The sequence below is a fragment of the Sabethes cyaneus genome, chromosome 1 (assembly GCF_943734655.1).
Source record: "Sabethes cyaneus chromosome 1, idSabCyanKW18_F2, whole genome shotgun sequence".
NCBI classification, from domain to species: domain Eukaryota; kingdom Metazoa; phylum Arthropoda; class Insecta; order Diptera; family Culicidae; genus Sabethes; species Sabethes cyaneus.
This window is the reverse complement of record NC_071353.1, coordinates 166,072,191-166,094,991: the sequence shown is the minus strand read 5'-3', so window position 1 is coordinate 166,094,991 and position 22,801 is coordinate 166,072,191. Positions and strand designations below refer to the sequence as shown.

General features: G+C 42.8%; 2 protein-coding genes across 4 annotated transcripts in view; one reads left to right on the top strand and one right to left on the bottom strand.

The window, feature by feature from the left end:
- Positions 1-4,043: 4,043 nt before the first annotated feature.
- LOC128732816 (uncharacterized) overlaps positions 4,044-22,801 on the bottom strand; it is a 128,548-nt gene continuing 109,790 nt past the window's right edge. For both annotated transcript variants that reach the window (XM_053826216.1, XM_053826217.1), the window contains exons 3-8: positions 12,838-13,291; positions 7,017-7,230; positions 6,108-6,940; positions 5,578-6,047; positions 5,384-5,509; positions 4,044-5,329 (exon numbers count right to left, since the gene is read on the bottom strand). In XM_053826216.1, coding sequence (XP_053682191.1) covers positions 4,517-5,329; positions 5,384-5,509; positions 5,578-6,047; positions 6,108-6,940; positions 7,017-7,230; positions 12,838-13,291 — 2,910 coding nt within the window. In that variant the 3' untranslated portion in view covers positions 4,044-4,516. The remainder of the gene's footprint in view (positions 5,330-5,383; positions 5,510-5,577; positions 6,048-6,107; positions 6,941-7,016; positions 7,231-12,837; positions 13,292-22,801) is intronic.
- LOC128732817 (bis(5'-adenosyl)-triphosphatase ENPP4-like) overlaps positions 14,392-22,801 on the top strand; it is a 138,634-nt gene continuing 130,224 nt past the window's right edge. For both annotated transcript variants that reach the window (XM_053826219.1, XM_053826218.1), the window contains exon 1: positions 14,392-14,567. The gene's annotated coding sequence lies outside the window, so the exon portion shown is untranslated. The remainder of the gene's footprint in view (positions 14,568-22,801) is intronic.

Sequence of the window (22,801 nt, the reverse complement as noted above, 5' to 3'; positions counted from 1 at the left end):
TTTGTGATGCGTGTTGAGGCACCAGTTTTCGACCTCCAGACCCAGGGGTGACATTGCGATTCTCGTTTGCGATTCTCCAGTTTTCGCCGCCCGTAGATGCATCATTTTTTGTATCTTGTTCTGCCTCCAAAACCCCTCACATGCCAAATTTGGTTCTATTTGCTTGATTACTTCTCGAGTTATGAGGAAATTTGTATTTTATTTGCATAGGAGCCCCCCTCCTGAAGCTGGGAGAGGTTTCAATTCACCATTTTCCATTTTTCCATGTGTGGACTCATTACTGCGACCAGTATAGTTGATCTATTGTAATATCGCCCGGGGTGCTTGCTGTATGACCTGCACTGCATTTCTTTTTGCTATAAGCGCTATTGAGTGACCGATATGCTTATTAAATTTTATGCGTGCTTTCGTGTATTGGGGTTTACCCTTCCTTCAAAGCTTGATCTACTTTACCCACTTATTCTTCGCTGCCAGTACTATCCCATATTATAGCCGTCCCTGGCGAGGACTCATTCGTACCTCTGACCAGTACATTTAACTATAGGAGGGACATTTGCACTGTCAAGAGGCTTCAGAGGGTAACTATAGAATTCAGGGGCCCATGCTAAAGTCACTTGACATCGAATGGCTTGATTCTACTAAGATTCGAACCCACGACCACTCGCTTGTCAAAGCAGACTCGGTAACCTTGCGGCTACGGAGCCCCCCCCCCTTAACGTTCAATTCACCATAGAAAACATTCTTGTCTCCAAAAACACCCACATGTCATATTTTGTTCCATTTGCTTGATTAGTTCTCGAGTTATGAGGAAATTTGTATTTAATTTATATAGGAGCCCCCCCCCCTCCTAAAGTAGGGAGAGGTTTCATTTCACCATAGAAAAAATTCTGATAAGCATAAGCATAGGATACCGCTCGTGTGCTGCTCCGTTATTGGGGGTAGGCGCAGTGGCCGGCGCTTACAGCGGCTTTTTTCCTTCACCTATCATTGACGCTGATCATCACAGAGCTGCGAGTGGAACAAAAGGCAATAGAGGGGCAAATTTTAAAGGTTTTTCGAGGGGATGTTTCAAATTCGCGAAGAGAAATAGATGAAAAAATTTATTTAAAATGTGTAAGGTCTAACAAAATGAGCAATAAATTTTTTGTTGATTTGGGCATTCAGGGAAAATTCGACCTTTCGTCGTTAGGAATTAGATACACGTGGTTAGGTGTAGAATGTGCCAGATAAGCATTTTTATCCCTTAAATAGCGCCGGGAGGCAGGAACAGGTCTCTTTCTCAGTTGGTCAGTGCTCAAGTGTACAACTGTATATTATTGTGTAAGTTTTTAAAAACGAATCGACGGTGAATAAAGTACTAATTGGCGCAGCCGGTAGGATAGTGCTAAGTGGTGACTGGAAAAGTGACTTGTGCAACAGGAGACCCTCGCCTACCACGTTCCGTTGAAAAAACAACAACGACGTCGGAAGAGAAGAACGACAGCCACTGGTCCCCCACTACACACGTACCACCGTTAGGATACCACGTATAAATTCTGTGAGTATTCCGTTTCCTTTATATGTACATAATACCATACCAGTGTCACAATGCCAGAAACTAGGACTAACGAGATTGAGCAGCTCAGGGCCACAGTGGCCGAGCTTCAAAGAAGGTTAGACGAGCAAGCGTGTACAGAGGTCCAACAATTGAGGACACGACTCGAATCCTATACCGTGGACCCCCGTTCGTTTGACCATTTTTAATCTGAACACTTTTTAATTTGAACCCCGTTAGTTTGCACGACGTGCAAATTAAAAATGTTTCAAATGTCATTCTCAACATGACATCATTTGCTTATGCAGACAATGCACATAAACACGATTTGTTTATACTGACCTAGCGTGTTTAATCGGTTTTACATTTCGTTTTCCTAACGATTAAGATAGAAATCCGATCGGAAAATGCAATATTCGCACTTGCAACTGCCAACTAAAACAAACCACCAAAACAATAACAAAGAGTAGGGCGGCCAGTTCACACAGGTTTCAGCATATTTCGGGTTACCAGTTGTTCAAATTAAAAAGTAACCCCGTTAGTTTGCATGGGGAATCGTTCAAACGAACGGGGGTCCACTGTATCAATAATTCGACAGATGTATACAGGATTCCGGAACCGATAAGAAATTTATCGGAATTTTCTGGCCATAAAGCCGAATTAAACGGATGGCTCGAAGTGCTTAGTGAAGTATACGAAATGTTTAAGGTAAAGGGGGAAGATGAAAACCCCGACACAATGAGCTCTATTTATATTAGGGCCATAAAAATAAATTAAAGGGTGACGCCCGCGCAGTGATTTGCGTGAACGGACTCCCGAACACAGTGCCCGGTATAATCAAAATACTGCGGGAAAACTACGGGGATCAGCGTGACTTCGCAACAAACCTGTCAGTTTTATTCAATCTTAGAAAACGTGAGCGAAATCACCACGAATTCTACTCGGAAGTTAAAGAGCTAGTAACAAAGTTAGAAAAATTATCATCAGAAAATAGGAAAGAATTTGAATTAGTAAACCTACTCTTCAACTTAGACGAACTCATACAGCAGCTAGAAAATTTAGAAGAAGCTTTAGTACTAGCCCGACATCATATCCCTAGCAGCAGAATAATCAGAGCAGACGAGATGACCAGCATTCACCAGCATCTGAAAAATAACGGCCTCATAACAACAGATTTCGCTAGATTTCGCCAGCGCTTATGCCATACTATCTAAAGAATTGATTGTCTACCTTTTAAAAATTCCCCGTATCAAAGACGTTGAATATGATCTAAACCTCATCGAACCAGTAATATCAAACAATTCTCGCATATCCATTCCAACAAATTATTACTTGCAAGGACCATCATCGTTCGCATTAACTACATTATGCAAAACAAACAGAAACCTCTATATATGTGCAAACTCTCAATTGGAACCTTTAACGGAATGCATTAAACGGCTGATGAACGGTGAACCAGCACAATGCCCCACAGAACGCATATACAGTAACAACATAATTAAGCAGGTTACAGATGGTAACATCGTAGTCAACGACGCCGATACGTTGCTGACATCAAATTGTTTGACCAAACCTATGCCATTAAAAGGGGCATACTTGATACAGTTCGCGAACTGTTCAGTACAGATTAACAACGAAGAATTCGCCAATACCAATGTGGAGTTTCCAATCTTACAAATCACTCCTACAACAGGCTTCAAGGTAAATTCCGCAGTTTTATTATAAATCGCATACCTCTCGAGTTTTTACAGAAGCTACATCTGGAGCAAAGAGAGCATATCAACCGATTGAATTTAACAACCGACAATTTACAATGGAACTTACACCTCTTCGGGTGGACGTCGCTGGGATCAATTTCAACCATATTCATCTTGCTTGTGGCTATCACATTAATTTGGACGTTCAGAACGCTTAGAACACGAAAGACAACATTCATCATCTTTGAGGAAAAACCAGCCAACCACGTAGACCAGCCAACCACGTGCATCGTCGGTGAATAAAGTACTAATTCGTGATTCGGCCTTTCACGATTCGGCCTTCCGTGATTCGGCCTTCTGTGGCTGTTGGAATTCGGCCGTTTGGATTTCGGCCATCCGTGATTCGGCCATTCGGTACCAGCCCTTAATTTTAACTATACCATTAAGAGTTTTAATCAAAACCTATATAAATGGGACTTTTTTTGCGATTCACGGCAGTGATATTGCAAACAGCCAGAGTTATGAGATGATTTCGAACGATTGTTTTTCGTTATATCGTAAAGTCACGACAAAGCTACACCGCAACCACTTGTTGCGGCTAATGCTATAGTGTGTGTAACACGCTACTGCTACACGTGCCTATCAATCAGAGTCAATAATAAAGCAAAACAGTTCCACACATCGTCGTGTTAAAAAGATGCAAGCGCTTTGCGTGATGCATAACTGCTAGGGGCTTCTTCACAGAGGTGCGTAAAGCGCGCAGAACCCCGCACATTCGAACGTTTACAAAAACTTTTATTTTATTGCTTAAATTTGGGTTCGGTTTAGGTTTCGCATTTTCTCAAAAGCAGTCTAGTTTGAGGATTATTTTTTGTAGTAACGTAACAATTAACATTTAAAAATAACTTTAAAACAGCTTTTGTTCAATTTTTTTTATCATCAACTATAATACAACATTTTATAACTCATAAAAATAAACCACTCTCACGAGGTGTCGAGAAAGTCCTAAAGCCGTGCACTTTAAACTCAACTCGAAGGTGTTCATGTATTTTACATCTCAGCCACGACGCTGTGTGCAGTGAAAAGTCGGCTATAACGGTACCAAATCCGGGCGCGGACGGACGGACGGCGCGAATGGCATAAAGCAAACAAATCACCTCTTTGTTCCGTTTTCACTTATTTGATCCTGCTCTGTCCATGACACGGTCATACATGCATACATACACACTGTTTTAAGCTAAATATTTGCACATAATTTGATCACTCCGCGGCCTATCACCGGAAACTACACCGAGGCGGCAATAATTTCCCGGATCCATTGGCTGTTGGAGGTGATTTTGTCGTACATTCGCGGCCGCGCGACCCCATTAGGGGCGCACGCTATTCGCCAGGAGGCCACCCCCACCAGGGCCCACTTTCGTTCGGTCGACAGCAGACAGACCACGGGACTGCCGGCGAACTCTTCTTCGCTGCAATCCTGCTTGTGGTAGGCCGCCTCCGTGCACATGCTGTTGACGGTAGCGATCGAAACGTTCTCGCACGGTTTCATATCGCTGATTTTGAGCTGTACTCGCTGCAAGTGATCCCGCTGACGGCTCCACCCGAGGGTGTTGCAGTTGGTCCAAATGGATTGCTTCGGTTTGGGCGGTTGGAAGCTGCTTCCGACGTGATTGAGCGGGGAAATGTAGTTGTTGGTTTGCGGTGAGTTCTCCGGCAGAGGGTACGGATTGCGAGCACCACTGACGGCTCCAACGGCTTCGGCCTTCGGGATCTGCGCACCCTCGTCCGCGAATTCGACGGTGAACTCGTTGATCGAGTATCGGGACGGTTCCGTGGCTTCGTTGTAGTCCTCGGAGGTTTCCTCCTCGCCGGGCGTTTCGAAGTACTGACGGTACTCCTTGATGCGCTTTCTCTGGCGTACCTTAGAGAAGCGCTCGGCATGCGGTGTTGGCGTCACAACGTCGCTCCGATCGATGGTTTCCTTCAGCGGAATATCTGGCAGACAGATGGGACGCACGAAATCCGAGTAGATAACGGGATCTTGCAGACGCACCAGCGCGGCGGTACTGCCCTCAACCGGGGACTTTACCATTCCGATCTGAAAATGTTATTTCAGAGATCAAGAAGTCATTTGATTTTCACCGGTACTTACAATTCGACGCCGTTGAGTCCAGGGTGCATTGGAAGACAACCGGACAGCGCCAAACATAGCGATCCACGTCGCTTTTGGTTGACCCTGGAAGCATGACTCCGTCGTCAAGACCCAGTCGGATGACACCTAGAAGTTTCATCAAATCAAAATTCGTTTACTTCGACTTGCCGCAGGCATTAACGCGAGTAACCTACCAAAGTTCCATCGCAAACGTGCGTATCGGCACGGAACAGTGCTGCCAGCCAGGGCCAATCGCCGGGAGAGGCCATTTTCGAGAGTCCCACATTCGGATTGCTAGGCAGAGCGGATTGGACTCCACATTCCAGTTGGCCACAGCTCACGTACAGCGATTGCTTACTCTGGCAGGTAGTTCTGACGAAACTTATCTCCGATGCACGGGGGTCCAACACTCGCACGTAGCTTGTGTTAGGTTCCGTATCATTTCGCACCTCCGAGTAATCGACCCGCTCGTACCCGAGTGCCTTGCACAGCGATTCTGCCACGGTGTTGCGCACATACTCATTAGACTCCATACCAACGGAACACAGCTTTCCAGTAATACCCTTCTCCGAGAAGACAGCATAACCCTCGGAATAGAAGCGTGGCCGGTAGGGCACAATCGGTGACGGGAACGTCAGATACGTTACTTGGGGTGAAATCGAAACTGGAAGAGCAAAATGAATTAGTTTATTTCACGATTGATCCGATCGCGCAAAGCACTTACGGCAATCTTTCTCGTCACTCCCGTCCGGACAGTCCATCTTGCCATCGCAGCGCGCATTTCTGGCGTAGCACACTCTGCCTCGGCCGCAGTAGATTGCCCCGTACGGACAGAAGGTGCAAGTGTTCTCGTCGGACAAATCCGGACAGTCGGCAACGCCGTCGCACAGACGCGACGAGAGAGCATTGGATTGCAGCTCCGTCGCACAGCCGGGTCGACTGTGGCACGATTGTATTCCCGTCGATTCCGGAAACCGTTCGCAATCCATGAACTTTCGGAACCGCTCCGGCAGCCGATCGCCGCACCCGTTCCAGAACGCCTGGCAATACTGGCGGCATATCTTGCCAGCGCTGGGTTCCTCAATGCGTCGATACTCGCACGGTGGTTGCAGCAGCCGGCAGATGAAGTCGAAAGCCTGCCGGAAGCACTCCGCGTCCACCAGCTCACGGAAGGAGATCAGATCGGCTTCGACCTCCTCCACCGAGCTGTGTCCGAAGATGTTCGGATAAGTCGTTAGGTTGTAGCCAACCGAACGGCAGTAGCTGAGGCGCAGCAGTTCACATTTTCGCGGTGGCCGCATGGTGGTAATTATTTCGTTGATGACATCATCTTTGCCTCCCAGTGGCGACGAGGAGGTTCCCGGAATGTCATCGAACTGCCCGAGCACTTCCTTGATGATCAAACTGGATGGATCGATGGTTAGGTTGCGCAGGTAGCGTGGATGATCGGACGTAATTTCTTCCATCAGAATCGAGTGCAGATCGGCGGTGGAAACCAGATCCGCGTACGGGTCGAAGTACATTGCAAAGTGGAGCGTCACATCCTCACCTTCATTGCTGTGTCAAAACAAAACAAAAAAAGGAGCAAAGTTTGAAATTAACCGAGTTGCAAGTTCCAGTATGGGTAACTTACCCGTCCAGGGCGAGAATTTCACTACCCTCGTACGGTTCGCGCAGGTCGGATCGTCGCATTATCAGGTTGATTCGTTCCCGGTAGTCACGCGCCCGGCGTTGAAACCGGGCCGAGTTTTGATCGGCCAGCTCCGGTGTCCAGTAGTCGCCCTCGATTACCCGCAAACGGCCGCGGAATATCCGGTCCGGCAGGGGTTCCGGCCGAAGATAGGTGTCTGCGGGGGTGATACAGAAGGAACGAAAGCTGTTCAAACCGGTGGTTCTGAATGAGTCGGGAGTAATATGTCTGTAAATTTTATACCTCGCGCCCTATTCGTCAAACTGACTGAAGCTCATTGGCGGAACTAGGGGGGGGCTAGGGGGGGCTAAGCACCCCCTAGGAGAGATTTAGCCCCCCCTAGAAAAATTGACTTGGCCGATCAATAAAACGGTCGAAAAAAAAAAATCTGGGCTATAGCCCCCCCTAGAAATGAGCGCTAGTTCCGCCAATGCTGAAGCTCTCTCAGAACACGTTTGTTGGTAAATATCAGTGCGATTTTTGAGGGAGCGGGGGCGCTCTGCAGCAGACTCTGCGAATGCACCATTTGTTCATAGACTTGAAGGCAGTGTTTGATTCAGTCAACAAAATCAAAGTTATAGCGTCAGTACAAAGAGAACTCCATGAAAGCGTAAAACCAAAAAAAAAATCAAAGAAGAAGGCTCCCACTTATGTTGAAACAAAATCAGGATTGCTTTGATCAGCCGCGTTCGTTTGTCCGGAAAATCGTTCTCGTGCATTACCTGCCATAGCTGTGTCCGTGACTGTATCGTATGCTGCCCTGAAATCCGCAAAAATATGATGCGTGGGCACGTTATACTCCCAACATTTCTGGAGGATTCGTCAGAGTGAGAATTTGATTCGCACGGGCCCACATAATGCCCGTCTGATACTGCCCTGCGAAATATTTTGCTATTGGGAACCGACGACGTAACAAAATGTGGGAGAGCACCTTGTAGGCGGCGTTCATCAACGTAATGCCGCGATAATTACAGCAATCGAGCCGATCGCCCTATTTAGAAATGGAACAAACTCCACCCACTCCTCTGGTAATTTCTCTTCTTCCCAAATCCTTGATTTAAATTACCTTGTGAAGTGCCTGCTAGTGGTTTTTCGCCATTTTTGCAGAGTTCTGCCGGGAGTCTGTTTTTTCTGGCGGTTCTAGGAGGCACTCCTGGGTTAACTTCTGTTCCGTTACCTTCTGTTATATCGCCATTGCGATCCTATCGAAAAACTGCCTGCAACAGTCGACCACCTGGCGCTCGTTAGTGATCTTCGGTCGGCTTCGGTGTGTGTCCTTGCAGAGATTGGTTCACCTTCTCATAGAATTCGCACGAAGCATTAGCCCGGAACGAATTGGCGACGAGTAGCCCAGGACCGCGTACAATGTAGAGGAATTCTTAATACGGCAAGACCCGCCCCGTCTCTCGGCTGCTAAAATCTATACCTAAAAAATGGATTTCTGTCTGTCTGGCCCTATGTTCCTTATAGAATCGAAAACTACTGAACCGATCGGAGTGAAAATTTGCATATAGGGGTTTTTGGGGCCAGGAAAGGTTTTTATGATGGTTAGAGACTAAGAGGGGGGGGGGGGGGGGCTCTCATACAAATGAAACACAAATTTCTGCATAACGCGAGAACTAATCAAGCAAATGGAACAAAATTTTACATGTGGGTGTTTTTGGAGACAAGAATTTTTTCTATGGTCAATTGAGACCCCTCCCCCACTAAGAGGGGGGGGGGGCTTCCATACAAATGAAACACAAATCTCTGCATAACTCGAGAACTAATTAAGCAAATGGAACAAAACTTTAAATGTGGGTGGTTTTGGAATTTTTTCTATGGTCAATTGAGACCGCTCCCCATTTTAGGAAGGGGAGCTCCTATACAAATGAAATACAAGTTTCCTCATAACTCGAGAACTAATCAAGCAAATGGAACCAAATTTAGCATGTGGGTGTTTTTGTAGGCATTTTTTTCTATGGTGAATTGAGACCCCACCCCTCTTTATGAGGGGAATAATGACCCCTCTCCCTTTTAAGAGGGGGGCCTCCTATACAAATGAAATACAAATTTCCTCATAACTCGAGAAGTAATCAAGCAAATGGAACCAAATTTGGTCTGTGGGGGGTTTTAGAAATTTAGAACACTTGCTGAGACAAATGAAAGTCGAACATTGCCCAAACTCAGGTGAATGCACCGTGCAGATCAGTGGCAGTGATGGTTCTATTAACACTGTAGTTGGTGCGACGAAAAGGCAGGTTAAATAGAGGAATTCTCCGCAACGCTCTTAATGGTGCCTTTAGATTGATTTGGCGAAGAATATCGGGGCGATCAATGTTGGAAGTCAGGATATCAGGAATTACCACGGCGCACGCTGTTTCTCGGCGTAGTTCAAGAGTTCCTCGTATCGTATATTCCTCATCGGCTATCTCCACGGAAGCAATCGAAGCGCGTACCGTAAGAATCAGCGCTTGATGCTTTCGATGCCATGAATGGCATTGTTGTAGTAAGGAATCCATCCAGCAGAGAAATATTCTAATGAAGACCCAACAAGCGACACGTAAAGCATTACTGAGGCTTCCATACTGTGGAAGACACGAGTCATTCGCATAGTTAAGCCTAACTGCCGACTGTTTTATCATGATCAGTCGTGTTATTTTGTCCCGATAACCGTTCTTGTGCACTAACTGTCATAGGTCTTCACGCTCAACTGTATCGTATGCTGCCATAAAATCCACGCAAATATAATACGTAGGCATATTGTACTCCCGACATACCGAAAGGAATTATCTGAGTGTGAAAATTTAATCCGTATTAGCACAAGCAAAGCAACGCCGTGGGCTTAAACGTGCTTTCTAAGATTTGTCCCTTCTTAAGCGGTTATAAGCCGTATTAGCACAAGTTCCCATAAAACCCGCCCGATACTGTTCCACAAATTCTCTTGCTATTGGTGATAGGCGACGTAACCAAATCTAGGAGAGCACTTTGTAGGCGGTGTTGACCTGCGTAATACCGTAATAATTACGGCTATCGAGCCGATCATTCTTGAAATGTTTATAGAGAATCAGTCTTTGCACGATGGACATCGGTTCCCGTAGCACTGATGAAACCAAGAAATGCATAGGAAGCATTTCGACCAGCCTTCCTTGCATTCAGAGGAACTGAAGCGGAGACCACAGAGAACGCAAAGTTAATCTTCTATATTTTCTTTATCACCTTGTCGCTTCAAGTTTTTCGTTTTGGGAAGCCGTCCGGAAGCCGTATCGTCCGGAACCCAAATTGTCTCAATGCTCGAAACATCACAAATGAATTTTGAGGTTGGAGGTTAGGTTAGATTATAGGTGGCTGTCATGCCCCGATTCAAAGTATTTTTTCAATTTGTTTTACTTTTAAAAATAAGCTACAAACACAGCAAGTAGGGTAACCAACCTATTTTGGACCCCATCAGCAGCTGTACATAATTTGGACACTTGCATTTGATTTTGCTGTAAGCGTCCAAATTATGTACAGCTGCTGAGGGGGTCCAAAATACGTTGGTTACCCTACATCGATTCACTTTATTAATAGTAAAAAATAAAATGTTGACATAAAACAAACCATTTACATGACAAAACCTTAAGTTAGGTCACGCTAATACAGTGGACCCCTGTTCGTTTGAACGATTGCTCATGCAAACTAACGGGGTTAGTTTTTAATTTGAACAACTGGTAACCCTAAATATGTTGAAACTTGTATGAACTGGCCGCCCTGCTCTTTGTTATTGTTTTGTTGGTTTGATTTAGTTCGCACTTGCAAGCAGTGAATATTGCATTCTTCGATCGGATTTCTGTCATAATCGTTGGGAAAACGGAATGTGAAACAAAATAAACACGCTAGGTTAGTACAAACAAACCGTGTTTATGTGCGTTGTCTGCATAAGCAAATGATGTCGTGTTGAGAATGACATTTGAACCATTTTTAATTTGCACGTCGTGCAAACCAACGGGGTTCAAATTAAAAAGTGTTCAGATTAAAAACGGTCAAACGAACGGGGGTCCACGGTACCTACTTTTACCTTTACGTTCCCGCCGGGACTTCAAAAATTAGTGTACTTGCCGTTACACTTTTGGCTCTATCTTTCCTATTTTTTGATCGATTTTTATACAACTTGTCTTCAAAGAACCACCTTAGATTGACCTTCAATGAAAAAATATATTAGCAAATTTTGGATCCATTTTCCCGGAGATATTCCAGATCGAAGTGGGATTATTTTTTCACGTCATAAGCAACACATGAAATAAAACGAAATCTGCTGCTGCCATCTCATTTTGAGTCAGTAAAAATGAATACATTATACTGCAGAGCATTCGTTCATGCTCCACACTACGGAACTTCCGTTTAGAGTACTACTGGAACTTAAAACTGGTCATTTATAAATTGTAAAATAAAAAAGAAGTGTGGCAAATGATGTATTCAACTACGGGATTTTCTAAGACAAATTCTTGGATCAACATTTGAATGTTTTAAAGCCAATCTGGACGTTCCGGTATATCTGTTGTATTAAGGTTAGTAAAAACTTAACTTGCAAAAAGTTGCGTGTATTTCCATAGCTACGTAACGACCGTTCCGCTGCTTCAGAAGCTGAAGTCTATGAGCCTCGAGGCGATGATCTCGCTCTAAACTAAACGGGGTCAATTCTGTGCACTTCTTTACACAAAATAATTAGGTTTTCATGTTTTGTTTTTTCAAAGCCTGGCTTGGTATAGTCCAAAAAGGGTTAAAAATGTTAAAAATAAGGGGAAAATGAGCTAGATGGGGCACTTCCCGATGACAAATAGGAAAGCGGTGGGCACCAAGCGATTCTCCGGAAAATTTTACATAGGATCACCTACATTTTATCAACCTGAAGGCCATATCTTAATTGCGTCCGTTTTTTCGGCTCATTTTTGCCCATAGTGCAATGGTATAAGATAAGGCCGAACCCACACAATTATGTAGGTTGCTAAATTTAGCAAACATTTATTGCAACGAGTAGAATACACTGGTTTTGGTATCTCGAAAGATTTTATTTTGATCCAAAAATCAAAAATATCGTAACTAAAACCCTCCGTGCTTAAAGGGATCAAAAACCCGAAGACAGCTGACCTGAACAAGACCGGGAAGGTGTTGAGTCTGTTCAAGTGTCGGCTGAAACTTTCGATTCGCGATGCGATGAAGAAGGTGGATGTTTTCATCTGGTTTGTTCAAAAACCGATGCAACGTGCCGATCTCTGTCTTTAAAATCCGGAAAGCACCGAACCGAAACGACAAATAAAGCACGGCGGACAAACGCCGAACCAGGAAGCCGCACAGGGAGTGGCTGACAAAACTGAGGAGTGTCCTATCGTAATGGACGACAAGACCCTGTAGCCGCAAGGTTACGCGAGTGGTGGTGGGTTCGAATCTTAGTAGATTCAGGCCATTCGATGTTAAGTGACTTTAGCATGGGTTTATTCTCAGGCCCTTCCACATTCTTCCTACTCCATTCTGCATTTACTAACAATGAAGCCTCTTGCCACGGCAAGTTATAAGAGCAGTACTTGCTTGAGGTGCGAATGAAGCCTCTTGTCCAAGAACAAATTATAACTAGTCTCCGCACTTCCTGGCTCTGGAGCTAGATTGGTTTAAAAGTAGGACGAAGCGCTGAAGGGAGAAAGGAGTGTAATACACCGACACTTAAAGACGAACAACGCGATATGATAATTGCTGTTGTTTACCTGGCCCTGCGATGGGAAGTAAACTAGGACAAATTTGCTCTACTCACATCCCACATAGACGACCACGCCGGCGAACAGCAGTATCAGCAGAAAGCCGGCAATCAGCGCACAGCCGCACTTCTGATTGTCGCCCAGCTTCCGCCGGGTGAACCGAATGTCGGAATCGCTGGACAGTACCGAATCGGCCCGGCTGCTTTTCGAGTTCCGATGGTGATGATGGTGATGGTGATGGTGGTGTGCCTTGTGCTGCAATCCATTGCCGTTGCCAGTGCTGCGGTGCTGCTGCTTCGATTGGCTACTGTCCGAGTTGGACCGGTGCTTGCGGGACAGCTTATCCGGCGGGCTGGACCCGACCAGATCCAGCTGGTTTAGGTGGCTCAGGTGGTTGTGGTGATGGTGCAGCGGTGGCGGCAGTTCGTCGAAGTACGGCGGTTCGTCCTCCGGAGGTGGCGGCGGCGGCAACGAGTCGCAGTCGTCCGATTCGGGATATTTGGTGCTTTTCTGTAAATGAATGAAAACATAAAAAGTTTCGTTAGGAAATTCATAACGTTTGCGTCTTGTTTGGTTTCTTTTCCAACATGCGTACGACGACAAGAACAACAACGACGATGGAGGACCCATCGGTAGTTCAGTAGGCCGTTAATAAAAACGGCGGGTTTCCCGGTTATGAGTGCAGCCGTCAAAACCGCCAAAAACAACGTCGAAAACAATTGGGTCTGGTAAGTGGTACGAATTAACTAGATTACACTTTCTACGGTTGCGTCGTTACAAGCTGGGGGACAGGAAATATACGATTTAGCATGCATTTCACTGTCTCACTGATCGCCGGCTCAGCCGGAATCGGAATGTAAGACCCAAAAACATGTATAATCGATTGTTTTAGCTGGTCCCGGTCGGTTGGTTCTGCTGTTTCGATTGTTCAGGCAGTTACGCGCTGTATCGCTGTACAAGAGCTTTTTTTTTCTTTGTTGCTGTCCATCCATCGTCTTTTGGCGGCCAACTGACGGAACCAATATTTGCCGGTTAGTTGGATAACGTCACGATTCTGATTTGCATGCGCCGGATTTCCTATACGCGCGGGCACACCAAGGCACGTGCCATGATTTGGATGGCTGCCCATATAGAGCCTTAAAAATGTTTTCCGATCGCCGATGGTTCTCCTTTGTCCGGCAGTAAATTTATTCTGTTAACCATAACTGTCTGTTTCTAGACTGTCAACTAGAAAATATTTCAAATGCTTGAAACACAAATTTGGCTTGTCCTGTCGATTGTTCTCGTTTAATATTACGAGACTTGGACTATCCAAGTGAAAATCATAACAGAAGCAGAAACATAATATTCAAAGTTTTAACGCAAACTCCCGTTCAAAGTAGTCCTACGTGAACCGTGAGATCGTGTCTAGAGCGCAACATTTTTGATTTTTTTGGCGACACTTCTGCGAACTTGTTTTTAATAAAACATTCAATGAACGCGCCCCGTGCATCGGGTGATGGTTTGTTTACGTTTTATTTCCATGTTCTGTTAGCATTCTCACTCTTTCGCGTTCAGGCAGGCAGGCAGTTTGTGATCAGCTGTCGGTTAGAAAACATAACGTTCATGTGTTAGATTGCATCAGTAAAAGTTACTTCAACAATTTTTTTTAATAAATAATAACAAAACTGTCGTTCATAGTTGTTGAAGTGCAGTAATCGTTAGATGCGTGAAGAAAAGCTAATAACTTCAGCTCGAAACTTCCCCGCTAGTCAGTGGAAATCGTCGTTTTACCGGTGACGGAACGGTGAGTAATAGTTTGACAATTTTAATGATCGACTGTCAAACGCGCATGCGCGCGTTCACGACACGCGGATCTGTTCATTCGAAAAGTTCACCCAGTTTTGCACGAGCACGAGTCAAGTTCAGCAGCACGCTGGTTGTCGTTCGGTGACAAATTTCCGAGAATTCTGCCATCGACGTTGTTTGTTTTTAGATTGCTGGTCAATCAATCTTGCGAAATGCTTAGTAGAGAAAGTTTCCACAATTTGCTTTTATCGGTGCTGGTACGATTTGAATTGTCTAACGAATGTCCACGTAGCACTTGAGAGTACAGTAGAGATTTGTAGAACGTGGATTTCTATAGCGGGTACCATGATATTTCTATAACGCGGGATTCCGCGTATAACAAATACACGTAGCATATGGATATTGAGTTAATTGGGGCTAAACTCGAATTTTGAGTGATTTTGAGCAAATACGACCGTGGTGTCTTTTAGGAAGTTGTAGGGCATATAACAGTTGACTCTCTAAGTGATATACGGAAACCACAAAGTTACGGGTTGGCCTGCTGGAGGTTCCGGAATATCCGCTGAAATTTTCGTATTGGTAAAGTTGGTTAAAATTGGTAAAATATTTTTGAAGTACAAGTAACAAAGGTCGGGTAATTGACACAAAAAAAAAATCAGGGGTTGTGTACAAGACACGACCGCATATACAGGTGACGCAGGACTACGTAAGTGTCTTTGTAGTGATAGTAGCATGTATTCATGCTTGTAATCATTCGATTCTTCATGTATACATGCTATATGCAACATATATACATGCTACATGCGTTGTATGTAACATTTATCAAACCAGTAACATTGCATACGTTCAATTCTCAATAGATTGTACATTTGAAAACAATTTAACAAAATCAAGAACACAAACTATTGCTTTCCTGCTACCTTACTGAAATTAAAGATTGTTTTTATTACCCATGGTTCCCCACGTTGAAGGGATTTTACCAATTCAATCCTATTTTATCAACAGCACATCTTTTCACTACACTTCTAATGGAACGGCAAGCATGCGTATTCATGCAGAGTCGTATTATAACCGAACACTACACTGCCCATAAATGGAAGACAGTCACATATGCAAAAACGTGCAGCGGCGAAAAACGCATTTGAAACCGCTACATTTTTTTCTTAAATATTGAGTAAATTTCGGAAACAAATCGTCCAAATCATCATAATATTACTTGAATGTACATTATAGAATACTTTTACAAGCAATTTGTTCATCAGTGACCTACAATTTGTTCCAAAACTTATAAAAACTACCGAAGTTACTGATATGCGTTTATTTGTGCTTGAATGAGCAAGAATAAACGCATAACAGTCACACTCACATTCCTTGATCCTTGCGTTGCCGGTGAGCCGGTGACTGCCGATGGAGTCTTTTCAAGACCACGTGTCGTTGTTGTTTTGATAATTCACGTGCACGTTTAATTCAACTGTTTCAAATGTCTGTACTGAACTATTTGAAATTTTACGGGAGTAAGGATAACTCTGAAGATAAACTTCCAGTTCGTAGCATTTTCTGCTTTTATTTGTAATTTGTTATCGTGGGGTTGCATAAGGGGTTTTTTTCAACTCAGAAACTGGTCGCTTTCCTGTGTCAGTAACACTCCCAGAACGTGTCCGAGTGTGACCAATGTGATCCTGGACATATTATATGACGACAAATGAACTATTCTGAGCTAGTTTTGCACTTTCGCGTACTTAGAGATGTCACATGTTGTATTTTAGTTCTATTTAGAAACTGATCCCTGTAGGGGTATCCGGAACATTTCCGGATATGTGGTTAGATATGGTCAATGACGTCTTGAACACTTTATACAACTACCAATGGTCTAGTTTTGCAAATTCGAGTACTTAGAGGTGTCGTATAATGGAATTATTGTGATTCAAGGTGGTTCAAGTTCCATATATTCCGGAACTTGTTCCGACTATAGGTTCGGAACCGTGTATCCGCTCCAAATTTTCTTCAATAGTGTTCTTGTAGGCCATAAAATCTTACGTTTGGTAGTTGTTGCAGTCAAATCGGTTCAGGAATTTCCAAAATCAAATGCTTATTCATATATTTTCACTACTGTGACTGTTATGCGTTTATTTGTAATATGGGACTGACATAGTTTAATATTTTTTTCAACATTTTGGGAACAAACATAGCTTTTTTGTTTGAAATATTGAAAGAATAGGTAATTTAAAGATGATTCCCAGGTTTATCTCAAAAATGGTGAAAAGTCATATGGGACTGTTATGCGTTTATGGGCAGTACAGCTGTAGTACATTTTTCCAACACAGATATCAAATTCGCCGAGGTTTGCGATCTGTTGGGACAATGAGCTTGTGTCATTTTTTCTGGCACACTTTCCTAACACAGACATCAAATTGGACCAGGTTTAATCGCGTTCGTAAGAAATCTGGTTGGTACGAGGGGGCTCTGTCACTTTTTCTGGCATACTTCCCAAGCAAGGACATCAAAATGGTCTAGGTTTAACCGCGGTGTTACGGAATCTTGTTGAAATGAGAAAACTTTGTCACTTGTTTTGGCTTACTTCCCAAGCACAGATATCAAATTTGTATAGGTTTAGATCATCGAAAAGAATCGTCCAACCAATCACAAAGCGAGAATTCTGGTAAAACATAGGTTCACTAGCTGACCTGACAAACTTCATATTGCCACAAATTAAACTGTGTTGTACATAAATCGTGAATCTCGGATGACCCTTGTCACAATCTTGAGTTTTGCAAGTTTCTGGGGAGTTCAAGGGTGTTTTAATATTCAAATTTTCCTCACAGTAAAGTAGACAGTAGACAACTCCCTCGATTGCTTAGCCTGATAAAATAAAGCGAATAGCATTTAAATATTCGCCATCATTACAAACCATTTTGCGGAACACCAATTCTCGGTTGATCATAACGCGGAATATAGAGTTTCGCAGAATACCATTTCGCGAAAACCCTTACGCGGGATGTACCATTTCACGGAAAATCTTTTCGTCTAATGTACCATTTCGCAGGGATGACCTAACTGAAGGAAAGTAGTAGAGGTCAGTAGATCTTAGGATATGGGAATCGAAAGCCAAAGTATCGACACCTGGTATCGCAATATATCGGACCGATCCGATACTGAGTAATGAGTATGTCGCAACCAAAATATCGATACTTCGATATTCACCGATATCGAAACCCGAAATATTCAGAAAATTTTTTAGATTCGATCCGTCCCAGGCTTGCGATGCGGCCACCTGCCTCGTTTATGTCGCCGGCATCTCCGCACCTCCAAGATACCGTATACGTTCCACTCGACAATGTTCGCTGCAGATTTATTGGTCAGGCGGGCGCTTTTTAACTAGAACTAGCACCAGGACTTGAACTGACCAGTTTCAAACAATTTTTCAATAGATTGGTCTAAAATACAACAAAATATCCTGGCAAGATTTTGTTTTGAAAACCCCGCTGCTTTGCTGCATAGTTTGTTATATTTCAACAGAAACAGCATCATAAATGCTTAGATTAACTCCTATAATTAGAAAAGTGTTAGATCTTAGATGTAATTCAGATTCGCATAAGTTTACCTTGTCACATTATTTATTCACATTGTTATTCTAGGGGGAAAATATTAAAGATAAACCACATCTCTAGAAATAAAATTCAAAATTAGAATCAGACATTGGCAAAACACCGAACGTAGCTTATACGGTCGTTACCGTTTCCTAAAACGACGCAACCAAGTTCATCTCTTTTTCGTACATGCAAACAAACACGAATTGTGGCTAGGAATTTATCGGTGGTGTTGAATTTGTCATACTTTTAGCACCAGTTTTCAATGCACCCGGTTAACACATTTCTGAGTTAACTGATATCAGCCAACGCGCTGACCAGACTGGCATCTGCATACAATTTGAGTGAAACCGAAATGTTTGGTCCTGGGGTCCAACTTTAAAGTTCTCCATTCAGCTAATTTCGGTAAAGCCCTATATATCCGGAAACATCTATAAAACTGATGTAAAGTAATAAGAAAGTTTTTCGATTTTCTGAAATATTTTGAGGGACACAAGGCATGGCTGGATTATGAGATTCGCATTTTTAGGCAGAGAATATAAATAATTGATCAGGAGCAGGAACGGTTTAAAGAGTAGAATCAATATATATATAGAATGCAAGTATCGTTTTTCTATAGGACTCATTGTGGTAAACATGATGCTAACAATCTGTATCAAGTCTGTGAATCGGGAACATCATTGTCAAAGTTGCTCATTGTTATTTATCTGTTCTTTATCTGTGCGCTGGTTGGTGTTGTCATCGCACTGACGCACTGTTCTCCGCTGTGTTTTTATGCCAGTGAAATGGTTTTAAACGTTCTTTTTCTTTTCGTCCGGATGAATAGAATCCCACAACTGCGCCCTTTTGCTCCGATTTTTTCAGAAATTTTAAGCAAGCGAAGTATCCAATCACATTACTTGGCAGCCATGTTTGAAATTTTAAACTGGTTGTCAAAGTTTGACAATGAGATTCCCCTTTTGATGAATCTCAGGCACACACACATTTGCATATATAATGTAAATACATTATCTGAACATGTGTGATGTTTACCACGCGCACTGCAGCGACACTGGCATTCTATATATATATTGATTATACTGTTTAAAGCAAACTATCATACGTAGCTCGCTTCTAAGTTCACAGTATAAATTGTTCTTGCAAATCAATCTGCGCTTGAAGCGATACGATGTTCGATGGTGGCTTCAGGAAACAATTAACCTAACAGTCCGTTGATATCGGCATGCACCGTAGAAGAGCATTCTTAAGTTAGCAAAAACACACATGGAGGTGCTTCATATTTATTTCAATTGGCCGTGTGAGTCAATGAAATAGATAAGGGAATACGAAAACCTAACGCTAGCAAAAAGACACGACTTCAGCATATATCCGAGGATCTTTTACGAAGCTAGCACACGCAATCCCGAGTGTTACCGAAGTGCTAAAAACCGGCGTCTGAAAGACAACACCGAAACGGGTTGCGGTTGCTTTTTTCAGCGTGCAGTTTATTTTATCAGGCACGGCAGCTGCGTACCGCCTCGAATAAACTTTGTAGCATTTTTCAAATGCGGCATGCAGTATGTTTCAGCTATTAGACATGCCTGTTTGGAAGCTTGAGAACTGAAAAATGCGAGTTCTATAATTTGGCAAAAAGTTATGCGTGAAGAACTGGCCTTTTTGTAGCTTTCGATACCTATAATATCGGATGAAAAGGTATCGATATCCGATAACATCGCATGGTGTAATATCGATGCCGGATACACGATATATCGAATGAAAATGTCGATACCTCCGGTATCGATAAAATATCGCACATCCCTAGTAGATCTAAGAAAATAAATAAACCTAGATAGAGGTGATCTCTACGGGGGGCTGCCCCCGCAGTGGCCGGCGCTTCCGACGGCAGGTCATCGGCAACACTCGCGGCCTGTGGCCGTCTCGCGCTGAATTATCTAATGTTACTATTGATAGTTTTTGGTGGCCTTGTTATTGATTAATGTTTTATGAAAGATTCTAAAACTTCTCGAGTTCGATTAGTTTTTAAGTTACGCAAATATTTCTGTTTTATTTGTATGAGAGTCCTTATCCCCCTACCACAGGGGTGAGGGGTCTCAAACCATCATTAAAAAAAATTCCTTCCTCCAAACCCCCCCCCCCCACATGCCAAATTTTGTTCCATTTGCTTGATTAGTTCTCGAATTATGAGGAAATTTGTTTTTCATTTGTTTGGGAGCCCACCCTCCTAAAAAGGTAAGGGGTCCTAATTCATCATAGAAAAAATTCATGCCTCCAAAAACACCCACATGCCAAATATGGTTCCATTTGATTAATTAGTTCTAGAGTTATGAGGAAATTTGTATTTCATTTGTAGAGGAGACCCCCTCCTAAAGTGGGGAGAGGTTTCAAATAACCATTGAAAAAATTCTTATCTCCAAAACACCCACATGTCAAATTTTGTTCCATTTGCTTGATTACTTCTCGAGTTATGAGGAAATTAGTATTTCATTTGTATGGAAGCCCCCCCTCTTGAAAGGGAGAGGGGTCATTATTTCCCTCCTACAGAGGAAAGGCGTCTCATTTCACCATACAAAAAAAAATTGCCTACAAAAACACCCACATGCTAAGTTTGGTTCCATTTGATTGATTAGTTTTCGAGTTTTGCAAAAATTTGTATTTCATTTGTATGGGAGCCCCCCCTCCTAAAGTGGGGAGAGGTTTCAATTCACCATAGAAAAAATTCATGCCTCCATAAACACCCACATGCCAAATATGGTTCCATTTGATAAATTAGTTTTCGAGTTATGCGAAAATTTGTATTTCATTTGGATGGGAGCCCCCCCTCATAAAGTGGAGAGGGGTCTCAATTCACCATAGAAAAAATTCTTGTCTCCAAAACAACCACATGTAAAATTTTGTTACATTTGCTTGATTAGTTTTCGAGTTATGAGGAAATTTGTGTTTCATTTGTATGGAAGCCCCCTCTCTTAGTGAGGGGAGGGGTCTCTAACCATCATAAGAACCTTCCCTGGCCCCAAAAACCCCTATAAAGGGATACCTCGATATAGGACAATTTATAATTTCAAAAAGTTGTCTTACATCGAAATTGTCTTAAATCGAAACATGATTTCTTTTAAAAACTTTGCATTAGCGGTCGTCAATTTTGCTCTGTGTTGTGTGTTTACGTTTTTTTTAACGATTTATTATTGTTTGAGCTATTAGTTTTTTACAACTTTTGGGGTTATTTTGAAATAATGAACATCTTCATGGCGCCGATTTTGGAATGGAAAATTAGTTCTGGCATCGTTAACAACCATATCAAAGGAATTTGTCTTATATCGAGGTAAAAATTGTCTTATATCGAGGTAAAAATTGTCTTATATCGAGGTTGTTTTATAACGAGGTTGTCTCATATCGAGGTATTCCTGTATGCAAATTTTCACGCCGAACGGATCAGTAGTTTTCGATTCTATAAGGAACATAGGGACAGACAGACAGACAGACAGAAATCCTTTTTTATAGATTGGTAGTATAGTATAGTATAGATTGGAAGCGGGTGGTACGGGAGGTCCATGCTTTCTTCCTTCCCCTTAATTTTGAAGAGTTAAATGGAGTTAATTATTATCCTTGAAAATCTATCTGCGGCTGCGCAGTTGGCCTGTAATCATCATTTTTCCAGGGTGCTTTCAGGAATTGGCTGCGTTAGTATGAGATTAGGTTAGATTAGATTAGATGAGAGAAAATGACGATTCTCAAAATTGGTGATCATTCTTTACCAAAAAAGTACAAGGGTCCATGCCTAGTGGCACAGGCGCAGGCTTGAAGTAGGACTACGAATGTAGTGCAATTCGTCTCCCAATGCTAAAGCCGGTGATATTTGTATGAATTTCATATATAGATACTCAAGTTGCGCATTAAAGAATTGTGTTCTTAGTTCTTACATGTGATACATGTTGGTGCAGATTTGGGGAATTATTTCGAACAGTTTCGGGTAGATGCAGATTATTTTTTGCAAAAATCTGGCATCCCTGGTTCCGCTAGGCAGCTTTAAACACATGTGTATGTGATACGATTTGTTTTTTCGACTACATCATGGACACGCTGCTGTTTTGTTAAGGAAGGTTGGGAACACGATTACGATTCTGCCTGGACTGGCACTGGACCGCTGGCATCTGTATTTTGTTTCGTGATGCCGTAATTTACAGCAATTTGCCATTACGCTACGAAGGTCGTCTGTGGTGTGCTGGAAATGGCAAGGTTGCAGAAGTTTTACTATTTTCGCAGCTAAATAATAAACAAGCAAAGTAAAGAATGAAAGCTTCAATTTAATCATTCGTAAGCAAAATACTGCACCAGTCTGGCAGCTTTGTTTTAAATACATCGATGTTTTGAATCCAATACGGTCGGCGTAATTTCCACTCCACACCAAACAATAATCGGCTGCTGCCAAATTTTACCACCTTTGCTGCGTCCGGTCAGGGAGATAAAATCGTAACTCTCATTATTATTTGTAACCCAAACAACGCAAAAATGATGCCGTTCGCAAAATCAATTCAACTGCTTCATATACTTATTCAGTAGTTCTTAAAAGAACTGATTGTTTTCTACTAGCTGTTAATAATACAAATCGAAGAAATTTACTGCTTGGCAGCAGCTTTTTTCGAACAGC